General features: G+C 42.0%; 1 protein-coding gene and 1 pseudogene across 1 annotated transcript; both read left to right on the top strand.

The window, feature by feature from the left end:
* The first annotated feature begins 14,276 nt into the window (after window positions 1–14,276).
* LOC124524436 (olfactory receptor 2A1/2A42-like) lies at window positions 14,277–15,263 on the top strand. The gene has a single exon (XM_047096714.1). It carries the CDS (start codon window positions 14,277–14,279, stop codon window positions 15,261–15,263), a length of 987 nt encoding a protein of 328 aa, XP_046952670.1.
* Window positions 15,264–16,865: 1,602 nt separating this feature from the next.
* On the top strand, window positions 16,866–17,928 carry LOC124523499 (40S ribosomal protein S16-like; annotated as a pseudogene).

Raw genomic sequence — 17,928 nt, forward strand, 5'->3', positions numbered from 1 at the left:
AATTCTTTAGGTGTAATCCTCACCTCAAAGCTGTGAAGTATTAATGGTATTTCCATTTACAGAGGGGAAATTGAGGTTTAAAGAATTAGTGAACATACTCTATGTCACAAAAATCCACTAGTGGAATCAGAATTCAAATCCAGTCAGTCTGATGTGGGAAACAAAGGCAGAAGGAAACGGCAGGCAAAATTAAATTTTCCTTATAACCTGCAGCCCACTGACAAATACTTGAGGCAGGCAGAGTAAAACATTCCTGCAGGAAGTCCCTACTATCTTACTGTTAATACTTTGCTAGAGGGGAAAACAACCCTAGCTTGACAATAGGTAGGCTTCTGGGATCCTGTGATTCTTTAGCATATGAAAATCCTTTTGGAAACTTTCCCTTCTCTTTAGCTCCCCCAACTCGCTAGTATATAATTACTGACTCCTTACAGTCCAGGAAGTTCTTTCTGCCCAGGGGTCCTGTCCCTTTGCTTTAATAAAGCCACCATAAAAAAATAAAACACCGTTTTGCACCAAAGACATCTCAATAATTCTTCCTTGACTGTTGTCTCCAAACCCCAACACTTCAAATCCCATCAAATCCAAACTAGATTAACCGCATGATTCTTTTGAACAGGACCTTCTGATATTTACATCTTCAACAGCTAGACCAGGCTCATGTCAGAGTAGTACTTCAGTGAATGCTGGCTAAGAATGATCATTTAGCCTAAACTCCTATCAAAAACAAAAAGCAAAAAACAGCACAGCTCCATAAAATACGTAACTTAAATATAGCAGCCATTATTCTTTCAAAGTTAGACATCTGATTGTCCATTAGTCACTTTTAGTTTCAAATGCACTCAGTTCTTACAAGTTTCTTATAGATATGGTGATGAATCATGTTTCATTTGCCAGTGATCACAAGGGAATTACAAACATATTAGGAGAAGGTATTTACTCCTTAACATAAAGAGTTATGTATATTGATTTCTGTCATGTGGAACAGAGGATATGAGCCCTTCAAAAAGAGCACGCCAAATTGTGAAAGCCTGTGATTATGGTGTGCCAGGAGGTGCTCGTGGGAGCTGAGCAGCCAAGCAGAGGGTGTTAAGCCTCCTACGTCTTGCAAGATGGTGGAGAATTAGGGGTTGTAACGTGCAAATGATAGGGTGGGATGCCGTGGGTGGGAGCTAGTTCACAAGCCATTTGGAATCGAGTTCCCCAGTGTCTTTGGCATGTGGAGTGGGCACAGACAACCACCGACCTATAGGATGACTGTTTATTCTTTGTTAGATGGTGTAGACCAGTGCTTCTCTGGCATCAGTGTGCATACAAATCATTGAAGATCTTGCAGGTTAGCAGGCCTGAATAGGATGGGCAGAGATTTGCATTTCTAACAATCTCTCTTATCTCGCTGCCACAGACCACACTTTGAATGTTGATGCAATAGAGAAGACCTGTTAAATCTTTCGTTCTTAGGGAGGAAAATGGAAGGAGAGTTAGAATGTGGCCTCACTGGACATCATAGTTTTGATGTCTTTTCCCAGACCACAGGGAAGGGTCTGCTTTCTTTCCTTCCTGATGAACTTTGACTACAGCACTGTTTTAGTGTCATCTGGTATTTTGTTTTGCTTGTTCTCTGCTATTTGTTTGCTTTTAATTTGTGTAATACCATTGGGCCGAGACAAGAGGTGTGTTTGTGATCACAGTCTGGTTTCGCCCTTAGAGGGCTGGCTCAGAGGGCCAGACATCTGGGTTCCTATCTCAGTTCTACCAGGTCACTGTGTGACCTTAGAAAAATCACCTAATTCCTCTGGGCATGGTTTCCCTACCTGTAAAATGAAACATTGGACTAGATGATCTATAAGTACCTCTAATTCGATGCCTCTCAACTAACTTTCTAACATTTCAATTTTTTTTCTCTTACATAAGAGACAAAATTAAGTGGATTATTTTGAGACTAATCTATACAATTAATTCCTGAGCCTTGCACAGGAATTCAAAAGTAAATACTGAATGAATGGTTTGCATATAATAATGATCTTGGAAGTACGGATGGCATAAGATATATTCTACATGAATTGTCCTCCCCCACCAAAAATAAAAAAAGTTTTGTTATTCTGTTGGGGAAGGATTAATAATACCATTCACTTGCAAAGGGTCCCAGATCTCTGTCTGGTGTTGTGTAATTAGGATAATAATACTAATAGCCTGCTTTTATTGACTGCTTATGTCATATCAAGTACTGTTCTATGAGGACCTACCCATTAATATCAGTCTAATCTTCACAATAATTCCCAGAGGTATGTTTTACCATTAGATTTCATTTGTACATGAACATAATCAAGACACAGAGATGTTAAGTACCCCTCGAGGCTCACAGAGCTAGTGAGTAGAACAGGAGAACCCTCATCTCGGTCTTCCAAAGGCCAAAGACCATATTTATAACTACTAAGTTAGACTGTCCCCACACACAGCCTGACCTATGGCGTCCCATGTATCTACGATAAACTAAAGCTTGGGAAGAGTAGACTGAATTTTTAACTGGCCTGAAAACTCATCCTAAGAAAGGGTATAATAGTATACCTACGATATTTTAACGTATATAAAACAGAAGGGCAATATACAAATCCATGAAAAAATGAAAATATGTAGCTACAGACTATTCACAGAATAAACACAAGTCAAAAATAAATATGACGATGTCTTTATCCTCATCCAGGAAAATCTACTTTAAAATGAGAACCCATGTTTTGACCAACAAATTGTGGGTCAAAGCCGGTACTTTTACTGTTGGTAAGTGCGTGGGTCAGAGCAAACATTCAGACACTGTTGGTGGCAGTATAAATAGGCACAGATTTTTATATGCTAAAAAATTTGGAAATATCTACTCAACGCTTAAAAATGGAAATAGCAATTTTAAGAACCTAGTCTAGAGAAATACTTAACATATGTAATTGCATGAAGAAATGGGTACAAGGATTTTGAGTTGACATTTATTATAAAAAAATACTAAATGATCTAAAATGTATTAATTTTGGACTTAGTAAATTATAAGAAGTATATATGCAGTATATGAAAAAGAGTAAGTATTATCTATAATGGGCTACCATGGAAATTACTCATCAAACGTAATTAAATGAAGAAAATGTGTCATACTTTAAAAATTCATTTTCATTTTGTAGGAGAAACTTCTAGCTCTTCACGAATTCATACATACATATCCATACACATGGGTGCACGTGTGTGTGTGTGTGTGTGTGTGTGTGTGTGTGTGTTTACATGTCTGAATATAAGGATGATGCACACTGAAGTAGCCAATAGAAGTTGCTTTTAAAAATAGGAGTAAGCTTGATGGGGCGCCTGGGTGGCGCAGTCGGCTAAGCGTCCGACTTCAGCCAGGTCACGATCTCGCGGTCCGTGAGTTCGAGCCCCGCGTCGGGCTCTGGGCTGATGGCTCAGAGCCTGGAGCCTGTTTCCGATTCTGTGTCTCCCTCTCTCTCTGCCCCTCCCCCGTTCATGCTCTGTCTCTCTCTGTCCCAAAAATAAATAAACGTTGAAAAAAAAATTAAAAAAAAATAAAAATAAGAGTAAGCTTGAGAAATATATACTTCTGTGTTTTTTAGTAATCTTACAATGAACATGTATTAATGTTATAATTTAAAAAAAAAAACTTCTTCCAAGGCACCTCTGGATGCTTACGTTCTCAAATATTTATCGGTACACATTTTTTACATATCTTAGGGAAAGCCAGAACGAAGCAATTAAAAGCAGTTCAGAATCTTGTGGGACTGCTGAATTGTATCAAGGTGTCTCTGAAAATGTCCTTTTTGTATCTGTTTACTTCATTATTCAATCCTATGCTGTAATGTTTAGGGGTGAGATGACCTATGTTATTAATTGAAATAATTTGAATGGGACACCGAATAACATGCAAAGTAAACTATGCTTCCCCAGACTCTAAGGCAGCTACGTGACATAAATAAAAACCTAGCATGTTGCGCCATAAGGAGATGCTCTTTACAATGTGAATTGGTCTCAGAAGCCACGAATACTTGAGAGTTACCAGCCCTTCCTCATTCCTTTTCTCTCCAAAAACAATGTGAAGTAACGGATTTGTGGGTAAAGGTGTCACAGACGAAGCCCCAAATCAAAGCAATTTTTACAAAAGTTTACTTCTTGCTCCTGCTAAGTCCGATGCAGGCAAGTGAGAGTCTCTCATGCGGTGATGCAGGGACCTTCCATCTCGTGGACCTACCACCATCCTCCTGGCCTTGGAGATCTTTGCTTCCAGCCAGTGATGGGAAGAGCAATTGTGCGGGAGGCATACCCACTGTAGCCCTAGAAGCGGCACAAATCTTTTCTGCTTATGTTCCTTTTGTAAGAATATGACACCACCCCACCACCACCACCACCACCACCACCACCGATGGCAGAGAGCTAGGAAGTACAGCCACGTGCTGGCCACCGCAGCCCAGAGACAACGGTGTATAGAAGAGAAGTACGGATCTCTTAAGGAGCTGGGTCTTCCTTAAGATAACACTAGCAACGGACAAAAATAAAATTTCTAAAAACAGCCCTTGGAAATCCCTCCTCCTTCTTCCCTTTTGTTAAGGATTCCAAACAAATGTCTGCTCTTTTCGCTGATAACTACTTAAGAAATACAACTGAGAACATTACCGTTTTCATTCTGTACCAATATACTGTGGTCATGCCATCCTGATAACGCAATCCTGAAAATCATGTCTTGGTCATTTGTCACAACCTTACCCTCTGCTTTTTGTGCAAAAACATCCATTATGGTAATTTACTTGGAGAGATGATTAAATCCACCCATTCCACCCTGATTTTTATCCATGTACCAATCAAATGAACCCCACAGTCAAATTTTAGCAGTACTTGACTTCGTGCATAAAAGGTATAAATGAAAAGGTCTGGTGAAACCAAATGCCCAATGCTAGCAGATAATGTTTTCATTTTAATTAATCCTGACCTTGTTTTTCTGTACCCTAGTTCTTTCCTGTATTTATGTTATTGTTACTCTCTTTTTTTTTTTAACGTTTATTTATTTTTGAGACAGAGAGAGACAGAGCATGAATGGGGGAGGGGCAGAGAGAGAGGGAGACACAGAATCAGAAGCAGGCTCCAGGCTCTGGGCCATCAGCCCAGAGCCCGATGCGGGGCTCGCACTCACGGACCACGAGATCGTGACCTGAGCTGAAGTCAGACGCTTAACCGACTGAGCCACCCAGGCGCCCCTGTTACTCTCTTTAAATAGTAAACACTATCACTCTCTCTCTAAAAGAAAAATAAAAAATAAACTCTGCACTGAGCATGGAGCCTGCTTGAGATTTTCTCTCTCTCTCCCTCTGCCCCTTCCCCCGCTCTCTCTCTCAAAAAAAAAAAAAAAAAAAAAAAAAGTAAACACGATCAAGATAAAAGTTATTGCAGTTTAATTTTAACAGAATATTGACAATTTTGAGTTTATAGATGTTGACGTCTGTTTATCTTTTGAAGGTTTTCCTGTTAGTTTGTGCAATAATCCCGAATGTTATCCTGAGTTACTTATTAACTTTTAATTTTTCATTTTTATCAAAATGTCTATTTAGAACCAATATTCCTAACATGTTGACAATAGAAATGTATTCTTTAAAACCGTTCTTTACCCAGGTTTTCACTTTAGTACTTGCTCACGAAAGGTGGCTTCCTGTTCCGCAGCCGGGCATATACGGTAAGCACTTGAGAGAATAGTCATATCAAATAAGATCTGTCTGTTCTCTATGTGTTACTTTCCTTTGTATATTTGCACATTTTGAACATGGTCCTGTTTCGCTCTGACCACATTTTAGAAGCTGTGCACAGGCTAAAATTGCATCAATTTCATGCTATTAGAAAACACCTTATTTTGATGTATTGCCTACATTTTACTTTGGTATCACAAAATTTTATATTTCTGATCATCTTAGTTAAAATTTTCTATTTTTTGTGCCCCAAAATGATTTTTTATAACTGATGTTTTCACGATGTCGAATGTAGAAAAACACGTCCTAACTATTGTTTTCACGGGATTTTTGTTGTTCATCTGTGTTTCCTACTTTCCACATTTTCTGTGGTTCACCTGAGTGTGAAAAGAGAAGAAGAAAAGATTCTAGTGTTTATGGATTGCCTCCCACACACCAGGCTTCTTATCTAATCAGGAGCAAACTCTTTGTCCCTGGATGAACGTGCGGCCCTTCTCCATGGACATCTACGGTTGGAGCACGGGTAAGCGTGTTTGCAAGACACGTGTGATAATCTGTGCAAGATTTTCCTCGAGTTTATGCCATGACCCCAGCAGGGTCATACTGTAACAAACTCATTAATTTGTAAGTTGCACAATTGCTTGGTATGAAATTCCTAGCTCTCCTCTGTCTAGTTTAATAGATAAATAAACATGAGAAGACCTTAGGCAGCAAATTATCTCCACCCTTCTGGGAGAAGTAGTGGCTTGGAGAGGAAGCTGCCTTTGAGAGGGTTCTCTCCTCCCGTCGTCGGATGGAATAGATGCTTTCAGCTCCTTTTTTAGAATAGAGATGAGAGAATCCTTCCAAGATTGACCTAATTGGGTGGTTTGTGTTCTAGAAAACCCCTCCTCAGGCATGTTCTAATAAGCCCCACTGGGACTCCGTGTTTCTCCTCAGACTCCCCGGTCTGCTCCCTGCCTCCATAACCTGCTCTCTACGGCATCTCCACATCTTGAGCTGTTGCTTGGAACCAGCTGATTTTTCAGGGTCCTTCCTTCCCCCCTCTGCTGCTACATAAGGTGGCCCAGAGTAAAGTGGGGAGAAGCTGAAATACAGAGGTGAATGCCGGGAGCTTCATCATCGTCACACTCATTCTGCTTCCTTCTAGGTTCCCCTGAACGACCTGATGGTTTGGGAATTAGGGCAGTGCTGGGATTCACGAAATCCAAATAATGCCAAGTTTTCCGGGGCCGTAATGACCGGTGTTGTCTCAGAGGCGTGCTCTGTCTGTGGCTGGTTGTGTTTCCTGATCGTGTGTCCTGCTGGGGATGAGAGCAGAATTAGGGAACTGCTTTGTCCCCTTCCCAGTGGAGTGGGCATGCACTGTATCTCGCAGCCCACCCCTCCAGGGAGCCCTTAGACGCTACCGACTAGGCTGGGGCCATAGGAGAATAAAAGCGCCTTTTCTGAGGATTCTGCCACCTTTGCAGTCAGGAACAGGAGTGAGGGTTCTGCAGCTCCCACAGGCGCTCCCAGAAAGCACGATCCTGCCCAACCTTGAGGTACTTTCCCCTTCTGGGGTCCCTGAGTCCAAACGTGGGAGCTAACCAAGCCACCTTATTTTACTTTATCATTAATTCCTCTTAGACATGGGGTAGCATCTACACTTCTGTGGACTATCACTCTGTTAACTATTCTTTTTAAAGTCAGGTAAGGAAATTCAGTCTTGTCTAAATATGAGCTGATTGTTATTCTGCTATGGGGATAGTTTGAGGAAAAATCAAAGCTAAGTTGGTTGAACATGTTGCTCACAAATAATGTAAGTATGTATAGAATTCAGTTAATTTCATTTTACATGGTGCAAAGCGGCTGCATGAAAGCAATAACCTTGTGGATGGTGAAGCTAGATACAGAATAAGAAATTTCTGCATGATGGACTTAGGTTACATGGGTAGAATAACCTTCTTAAGCCAAAGAACTTTACACTGGGGTGTATTATGGAGGGGCTTTACATTTCAGGAAAACTGACGTTGGTTTAGTCCTTGTGTTTCTGTCAATAGAACCACAATACGTAGTCTATGCTGCCCATACACAGCTCTTGAATTACTTATAACTTGGAGAACAGTGTCAGGCACACAGAAAGTACTCAGCTTTTAAATGTGAGACATTCCCAAACCTGGACTCACATGTGAGTGAACGTGCCTGTGTATGTGTATGTGTGTGATGAGGTTAGAGGAAGTGCAGAAAAGAGAAGGCATTGTTTTGTAGAGGATACTCTTTCTCGTCTTTAATAGTTTGTTGTAGTTCTGTGCTCTTTTTAATCCCTCCAAGCTCTTCAACAGACTGTGCTCTTTCCCCGGAAAGACATCAAAAGGTCAGGAGGCCAAATCTGCCTCAGTAGTCCTTCAACAACATATTATCCACAAGATCACATTGTAGACTTACATTGTTGTGAAGACTTTGCAAAAACTGGCTTAAAGAGGATAATTGCCAATAAGGGGAGTGATTTCTAGGGACCTCCTGGAACCACAAAAAAGGCGGGCTTGTCAGATTCATACAGTCATAGGCTATTCAAGAAACTGTTAAAGATCGGTAATTGTTAAAGATCGATAACTGATTTAAGTTAATGAATGTTCACCGTGCAGCAGGAATGTGCTCAATATATTATCTCGATTAATTCATTGAATTAATTAACACAATTAAAATGTATTATCTCAGTCTTCTCAACAACCTTGTGAAATAAATACAATCACTCCTTTCAAAAAAGTGGTAAAGTAGGGCTTGAGAAGTTAAGAAATATATTCAGAGTCATACAAAAAAGTACATGTGTATCTCACCCCCTAAGCCCATGCTCTCTGATTGCTATTCTATGCTGCCTTTCAATATTTGGGGATTTTGGGGGGGGGTTGGATTTTTTTTTTTTTAGAATCTGGCTCAAGACAGAATGCAGAGAGCTCATTAATGTTTTGTTTTCTCATATTTCATCAAATTGATATCCAGTCAGTCAAAAAAATATTGAACACCTACAACGTTCCAGGCACAGTGCATGATCCAATATATGATCTTTTCATCACTCACTGGATCCAAAAAATTCCTTCAATCTGAAGGTATATTTTGTTAGATGAATTCTGAAGTACAAGTAGCTAGCCCTTATTAGTCATTATGATATCAAGAGGTAATATTTCAATATCCCAGATAAATGTCCTGACAGATATTACTGCTATGGTGAATTACAAGATAGTATTTCCCAAGGTTTCTTATAAGACAACCTAAATGTAGACAATTAACCCGAATATAGATTTTTCTATGTAATCAAAATCTTCTAAGACACCACTCAAATATTGGAAGTGTTGAGAAGTCTCTAGAAATACTGTGGAAGAGAAAATAAGAGATTTCAGGAATTGGGGGTTGTAGAAGAGAGATAAGGAAAACTGGGAATGGAAAGAGAATGTCATAAAGGGGACCAGGAGAGAAAAAAGATCAGGATAGAGACAATGATAGAATGAGGTAGAGGAACCAAGACGGGGAGACATAATCATCAAGAGAGGGGATTCAGAGCAAGGAAAGTTACCAGGGATAAAGAGGGTCATGCACGACAAGGTCAGTTCTTCAAGAAGACATAATCCTTAACATGTACGCACCTAACAACAGAGCGTCAAAATACATGAGGCAAAACCAATAGAACTGAAAAGGAGAAATAGATGAGCCTACTGTTGGAGTTGGAGACTTCAACATCCCTTTATCAGCAGTAGACCCAGCAGACAGGAAATCAGTAAGGATATAGTTGAATTCAACAACACCATCAATCAATTGGACATAGTGAACATCTATAGACTACTTCATCTAACAACAGCAAAATACACATTCTTCTCAAGCTCACATGGAACATTCACCATGATAGATCATATTCTGCGACATAAAATACAGCTGAACAAATTCAAAAGAAAAGAAGCCACACAATGCACGCTCTCAGACCTCAATGGAATTAAAGTGGAAATCAGTAGCAGAGAGAGAGCCAGAAAATCCCCAAATATTCAGAGATTAAGCAACATTCTTCTAACTAACACATGGGCCAGGGAGGAAAATCTCAGAAACTTTACAATATTTTGAACTAAAGGAGAAACAGAAAAGGGTTATGCTGAATAAATTGGTTATAACAATAATTATTTTTTTAATTTCTTGGAGGCAAACCATCTAATACTTCAGTTGAACTAAGGATTTAAAAATAGCTTTCATTTTAGGAATGCTGTGTGACTCATGCCTACAGCATTAGAAAAGTTTGTCAGCTCATCGGATCTTAAATTTTACTTTTGAAACCTAGGCCCCATCTCGTACTGACAGGTTTGTTCCTGTGTAAAGAAATGATTTCAATCTTAGATATTTACTTTGAAACCATGAAGACACTGGATAATTTATTAGTCATCAAACGGTTGGCCAATTTTTAAATTGCTAACTTGTACATACATATAGGATGTATCATTTATAGCACAAAGCAAGGTCTGAATGTTACATTTGGAACTGAGAGGCATTTAATTTCTCTTTTAGTTCCTCCTCTCACTTCTGTCAGTCCGTTAGCAAATTTAATCTGTTGCATTCAGGTAAGATGCTTTCTTTTTATTTTTTAATGTTTTTAAGTTTATTTGTTGATTTTGAAAGAGACAGAGAGTGTGAACAGGGGAGGGGCAGAGAGAGGGGGGGAGAGAGAGAATCCCAAGCAGGCTTCACACTGTCAACACAGAGCCCAGTGCAAAGCTCAAACTCACGAGCCGTGAGATCAAGACCTGAGCTGAAACCAAGAGTCAGACGTTTAACTGACTGAGCCACCCAGGTGCCACAGGTAAGATGCTTTCAATATTATGTGGGATGAAATAAAAAATGGGGAAAAAAGAAAATGGAAGTATCTTTCAAGTATCCAATGCTTCAACATTTTGGAGATTCTAGTAATAGAGGGGCTTTTTTTGTTTTTGTTTTTTTGTTTTGTTTTGTTTTGTTTTGCCTCAGGAAGAATGTCCTTAATTGGGCAACCAAGATTTAAGCAAGCTAGAAATTCCAGACCCAGTACAAGGAGAGTTCAAAAATTCAATATTTAGGCATTCACTTATTCTTGTATATTCATTCATTCATTCATTTGTTCACTCAGTAAACATTTGCTAAGTGCCAGAATCACAAAAATGAGTGCCCTTGTTCCTTATTCACAAAGGGTGTATTATCACCCACTCCTGTAAAAGAAAGCAGGCTTTCAGTCCATAGGGCAACTGTTCCTAACCTTAATGTACTCGTTAGGCCCCCTCCTTTCTCTTGTCTGCCCCTTTAAGTTTCAAAGAGATTCATACTTGGCAAGTAATTTTTTCCCCTTTATGTAACCCTTTGGAAGCTAAGAAAGGAATTAAGGGAGGACTGAATAAAGAGATTATGCTTTTTATGAGATGTGGGTTCAAATGCATTTTCACAACTAAACATTTCCATATACTCTCTATATTTTCCACATAAACATTTTTATTTTTTTAATGTTTTTATTTATTTTTGAGAGAGAGAGAGAATATGAGAATATGAGTGGGGGAGGGGCAGAGAGAGAAGGGGACAGAGGATCCGAAGTGGACTCCATGCTGACAGCAGAAAGCCTGATGTGGGGCTTGAACTCACAAGCTGTGAGCTCACGACCTGAGCTCACGTCAGACGCTCAACCTACCAAGCCACCCAGGCACCTCCAAATAAATTTAAAAGGCTGTCCTCGCACAGCATTGTTCCAGAAAAAAAAAAAAAGTCCTGATAATGTGTTAGAAGTTCATAGTATAGTCATTAGATTCATTTGTGACTTGATGATCTAATTTATTGATAATCATTATTCTAAAAAAAGGCATTTAATGCTGCTTGAGAGGGATCTAATGGGGACGTCCTTCAGGTCCCAATTAGCTGCTCAGAGAAATTTTCCTTGTGTTGTATTTCAGTGAGGTTATCCCTGCCACGGCCTGGTCCTCACTTTGTAGATCCAGCTTTGGAAATTTTGTTTAGTATATACATTTCCATCTGTCTCATACTATCCAAACTAAAAAGCGGGGGAGAAAAAGAACCATGAACAAATCTGAATGGAATTATTTATCATTAAAAAAACTGGCAAGAGCTTTGCTTGGTAGCACATTTCCTCTTTGTCACAATATCTGCACAAGAAGGCAGATTAATACCTCCTGGTTAATTGGTGAGCACGGGCTCAGAGCAGAGGCGGGGGGTTCACTGGAGACCCGACAGCTAGGGTTGCTGATTGCTGATCACGCGAGCCATCTGGACCGTGGGTCCACACTGGCCAGGAGGACAGCTCTCTCAGATCAGCAGGCCACCTTTCCCTGGACGGTGCTGAAAATGTGCTGGCACACACTGGCCCTCGGGGATCACCCCCTTCTCTACCCCTCAGCCTTTCTGTAGACACGTATCCTGCACACCTATTACATGTGGGTCCCCTGATTACAGTTGGATCCTCCTCCCCGAGTCCCAGGAGGTTGCATCAAAGCATCTCGAGTGGAGTCTGGGATGTACTCACAACCCCCACCTCCACGTTCACTCCGGTTGTCGTGTTCCCTCCTCCAGTTCTTCTCATCCATTACGAGTGGATTTGCAAGTTCTAGTTTTCAAGAGGCAGTGTTATTGCTCTTATTTTCGAGTTCCTCAGGGAGCATCTCATTGATTCTCCACTGGAATTAATGACAGCTGGACCAGGGTGGGTTTTTTTTTATGTTTATTTATTTTTGAGAGAGAGAGAGAGAGAGAGAGAGAGAGAGACAGACAGAATCCAAAGCAGGCTCCAGGCTCCGAGCTGCCAGCACAGAACCGTGAGATCATGACCTGAGCTGATGTCCGACATTTAACTGCTTGAGCCACCCGGGCACCCCTGGACCAGGGTCTTAAAACAGCAGCACCTCTCCTTGTTGTAATCCTGGAGAGCCTTTTCTTCAAGAGGCAAGCAGGTACAAGTTCAATCGTTCAGCCTCGGGTTATTTTTGCCCAGTAAAGGCACTGACAAAATGTGTGCACTAGAAAGATGCTGATTTCTACATGGTATATTGCAAACTGTCACTGAGGACATAAGGACAAGCCAACTATTATTTGGTTCATCATCAATTCATAGAAGTCTCAAATACCCACTCGACTGTCAGAGTATTGCTACAGCAATCTGTGAATGACAAATTCACTAAATTATCTCTTTGCCAAAAAAAAATTAAATTAGCTATCTATCAAGCATTTGGTGATCTTTCTATTGCTGAAGTGAGGCAGAGTTCATTTTTTAGTAAATGGTTGTTTATAATGGTTTTGAATCTCACACAGGGCACGTGATACAAATGCTAAGCCATCACACAAAGAGTGAGTCCTCCAACATGGTGTCATTCCAGGTATGGCCTTTCCTAGTTATATTAGTACCTGTGTAGTAATTAGTACCTGGATTAGTACCTTGAGATCTTGAGATATAGATAGATAGATAGATTGATTGATTGATAGATAGATAGATATAGATATAGATATATAGATATAGATATAGATATAGATATAGATAGATATAGATATAATGTTTCTTTAATTTTTGACAGAGAGAGCAAGCTGGGGAGGGGCAGAGAGAGAGAGGGAGAGAGAAATCTCAAGCAGACTCCATGCTGTCAGCACAGAACAGAATTCAGGGCTCGGACTCATGAATTGTGAGACCATGACCTGAGCCAAAATCAAGAGTCGGTTGCTCAACTGACGGAGCCACCCTGGTGCCCCTGGATTTGCTTTCTGAATGGGAGTAGAGATGAGGTGAATTACAAATCGTGCATAGAGAACTGCATCTTGAAATGTCTTCACACAGATCCATACACACCACAGCCTTCAAATCAAGTGTGAACGACTAACCTCACACACATTTACACCCTCTGCACACAAAGTCTAGACTCGTGATGCATGAACACTGGGCAGCCCACCGAAACACCAATTCCTACGAAGCGTGTGTGTTATTATTCAAAACAACTTTTTGGTAAATCAGTAACTGAGAGCCCATCAGTAGATTGCTAAGTGGCCAATTGTCGGTTTGTATCCATCACCCATTGGAAAATATAGTCAGTAGAGCCCATACGTAGCACACCCACTGATTCCTTGTTAGCAACCTAAACAATCACCAAAAATGCTCCTTCTTTCATGGCATAAGCTTCTGTAGAGCACAAAGATGGATCTCCATTGCCAAACGCAGAAGAGCCGATATTTCTGTTGAGAAACCGAATTTTCACATCTCTTCTCGAGGCTCCTCTAATCCTGTCTGGAGTTCTTCCAGCACTGATTACCTCTCCACTCCAGCAACTTCTCTGAATAATCCTGGCGTGTGCAGCTCCAAGATAATCTGTATTTCATGGTTACTTTCTTTTCTCTTTTGGCTTGACACTCTTCCTCCCCCTTACACTGTCATTGGCTTTAGGTAATCTGTCTCCAATGACACGACCCTCTCGTGTAAAACTCGTTGTCAGGTTAAGTGATTAACTTCAGGTGTAACTAGATTGTTAACGTCAAAAGTTTATCTTTTAAAAATGACAAAATATATACTGCAATGCCTGGATGTTTTTCGACAATTCTGTCCCAAGTTATCCATTTTATCTTTTTCATAGTGAAATGGAGGAAAATCAGACATCAGTCACAGAGTTCATTCTACTGGGATTTTGTCTTGACCCAGGGATTCAGATGCTTCTCTTTGGGCTCTTCTCCCTGTTCTATGCCTTCACCCTGCTGGGGAACGGGCTCATCCTGGGGCTCATCTGGCTGGACTCCAGACTGCACACACCCATGTACTTCTTCCTCTCCCACCTGGCCATCGTCGACATAGCCTATGCCTGCAACACGGTGCCCCAGATGCTGGTAAACCTCCTGAAGCCAGACCAGCCCATCTCCTTTGCTGGCTGCATGACGCAGACCTTTCTTTTCTTGAGTTTTGCTCATACTGAATGTCTTCTCCTGGTGGTGATGTCCTATGATCGGTATGTGGCCATCTGCCACCCACTCCGATATTCTGTCATCATGAGCTGGACAGGCTGCATCACCCTGGTGGTGACTTCCTGGGCATGTGGCTCCCTGCTGGCCCTGGTCCATGTGGTTCTCATCCTGAGGCTGCCCTTCTGCGGGCCTCATGAAATCAACCACTTCTTCTGTGAGATCCTGTCTGTCCTCAAGCTGGCCTGCGCTGACACCTGGCTCAACCAAGTTGTCATTTTTGCTGCTTCTGTGTTTATCTTAGTCGGGCCCCTCTGCTTGGTGCTGGTGTCCTACACGCGCATCCTGTTCGCCATCCTGAGGATCCAGTCCGGGGAGGGCCGCAGAAAGGTCTTCTCCACCTGCTCCTCCCACCTCTGCGTGGTGGGGCTCTTCTTTGGAAGCGCCATTGTCATGTACATGGCCCCCAAATCCCGCCACCCCGAGGAGCAGCAGAAGATCCTTTTCCTGTTTTACAGTTTTTTCAATCCTATGCTGAACCCAATGATCTACAGCCTGAGGAATGCAGAGGTCAAGGGCGCCCTGAGGAGAGTGCTATACAAGGAAAGTCATTCCTAATTGGAGTGACATTGGAATCCTTAGCCTCAGTAGTCCCCTAGAGCCTTGGGTACTGAGAAACAACTAAGCTCATCACTCTTTTGATATCTGAGACTGGGTAATCCAAGAAACTGCACAGCACTCCCTTTTTCTGTCTAGAAAGTATTTAGGTTTTATTGCATCATTATATTTAATTCTGTCAAACATATTCTTTCATCTAACTGCATAGTCTGTTAAGAATATCTAGAGGAATAAATTTATCTCATCCCCTGCTGTGGGTTCCAAAAAGTTCAAATAGGCACTCTATCTCTGACTTGGTCAGGTATGTTCAATAACAGCAGAACACAGGCTTTGGCAGACGTAACCACATCAGTGACAATTTTTAAAAATACTGCAGCCACAGAGACTTAGGACCCATTGATACCTTTTTCATTTATACCCCAATTAGGATGTTTTCCATCCATTGTACTTCCTCTTATAGTCAATGCACCTAAATGCCTACTTAGGTTAAGGGGAAAACTGACTTTGTTGATTCAACCCTGTAATCTGGTTTATCATTTCTGGGGTCAGAAAATAAGTCCACACATGTTCAGCTGGCATCCCAAGGAATTACCCAACGAAATCCCCTTTCCAGTCTGCCCTGAGCTTTTGATGGCTACTTGCTTCTAAACTCTTCTCATCTGCTCAAGAAGAGTATCTGTGATTTTCTATGAATAAACACACACTCTCCACTTAGAAGTTAGCAAGTCCGGGGCACCTGGGTGGCTCAGTCAGTTGAGTGTCCGACTTCGGCTCAGGTCATGATCTCACACTTCGTGGGTTCGAGCCCCGCATCTGGCTCTGTGCTGACAGCTCGGAGCCTGGAGCCCGCTTCGGATTCTGTGTCTCCCTCTCTCTCCGCCCCTCCCCTGCTCACACTCTCGCTCTCTCTAAAAAATAAACGTTAAAAAAAGAAGTTAGCAAGTCCTACAACCCAACTCTCAATTATCAGGTGGGGATGGAATGTCCCAAGCAGAGGCAACTGAGTGGGGGGAAAAAGGGTTTTAATAATAATAGTAGTAGTCAACATTATTATCACGTACTCTGTGCCATCCACTGCACATACATGGCTGATTTCAGAGATCACCTCATTTTATCATAAAAACCCATTTCTCATTAGCATCCCATTTTACAGATGCAAACATTAAGCAAATGCTAGACCTGGGACCCAACGATCTGACTCCCGAGCCTTCTCTACCTAACACCAAATGTAGTACATCATTATCAATATTATCAACTTCAGAGTAAGACTAATCTACCCCAAGCTAGGATACGTTAAGTGAATGTGGCTTTCTTCTCAGTCTATTTTTGTGCCACAGTGAGGCTGGGGGAGCCAGAGACTATGTATGGAAGGCTTCTTGTCTGGGTTAGTGAGCCCTATGGTCACGGTCACAAAGAACCTTAGGAGTTTCAGAGGAGCACAGAGAGGGTAGGAATGGAGGCTGTTCTCACTGAGGTTCTGTTTAGAACTCAGCATGGTGGCGAGACCCGGAACGAAGGCATCTCCACTTTCCCACCACCCACATGATCGTGCACACAGGTGTGCATGCGTGCACACACACTTATGAAGTGCTTACTAAGGTGATGCCTGTTCTACGCACTTTGCAAGTATTGTCTTTTTTTACAGCATTTTAAAAAACGTTTACTTAATTATTTTGAGAGAGGGTGCAAGTGGCAGAGGGGCAGAGACCGTGGGGGAGAGAGAATCCCAAGCAGACTTCACACTCAGCACGGAGCCTCATGCAGGGCTCGACCTCACGACCTCGAGATCACGACCTGAATCGATATCAAGAGTCCAACACTTAACTGACGGAGCCAGCCAGGCACCTCACAAGTATTATCTTTTTTAACCCTCATAACAGCTCTATGAGACAGGGACTATTATCAACCACTCTTTGGGCGAGAGAACACAGACACAAAGAGATTGAGTAACTTAACCAAAACGTTGCAGCTGATACGCAGCTAATCCAGGATCAAACTTAGGTGATCTGACTGCCAAACCGATAGTCATAACCACCCACCAAGTAAAAGTCAAAGAGATTGTGAGGTTCCAGAAGAAGGAAATTGAAGTGGAGAAAGGGAGTAAGAAACTCAACCTCTAGCCAGAGATAGATATCGGGTTCCAGATAAAAAGGGTACTTATGTGTGCTAAAGAAGGCAGCTTGAGCCCTTGTCCGGGTGCCGTGCTGTGCGGTGAGCCGCTCTGGTCTGTGTTCCCAGCCAGGCGGTGCAAGGGTCCCCTGCAGTGGGCGCAAGAAGATGGCCACAGCGGTGGCACCCTCCAAATGGGGCAGCGGCCTTATCCAGGTGAATGAGCGGCCCCTGGAGATAATCGAGCCACGTTCGCTGCAGCACGAGCTATTGGAACCTGTCCTGCTGCTGGGCAAGGAGCGACCTGCCAGGCCGGAGGCCTCTAAGTCCGTGGGACGGTGGTCACGTGGCTCAGACTTCCACAATCTGTGGCTCCATCTCCAAAGCCCTGGTGGCTTATTATCAGAAATATGTGGATGAGGCTTCCAAGAAGGAGGTCAAAGACATCCTCATCCAGGACAACCAGACCCTGCTGGTAGCTGAGCCCCAGCACTGAGAATCCAAAATGTTTGGCATTCCTGGTGCTTGTGCCCGCTACCGGAAAGCCTACCAATAA

Source organism: Lynx rufus, unplaced genomic scaffold, assembly GCF_022079265.1.
Source record: "Lynx rufus isolate CCGP_SWC_20201006 ecotype Redwood Valley unplaced genomic scaffold, mLynRuf1.p SCAF_4, whole genome shotgun sequence".
In the NCBI taxonomy this organism is placed as follows: domain Eukaryota; kingdom Metazoa; phylum Chordata; class Mammalia; order Carnivora; family Felidae; genus Lynx; species Lynx rufus.

Bases quoted from the DNA above. Each gene is read 5' to 3' on its own strand.
- LOC124524436 (XM_047096714.1), top strand. From the start codon at position 14,277: ATGTTTTTCGACAATTCTGTCCCAAGTTATCCATTTTATCTTTTTCAT.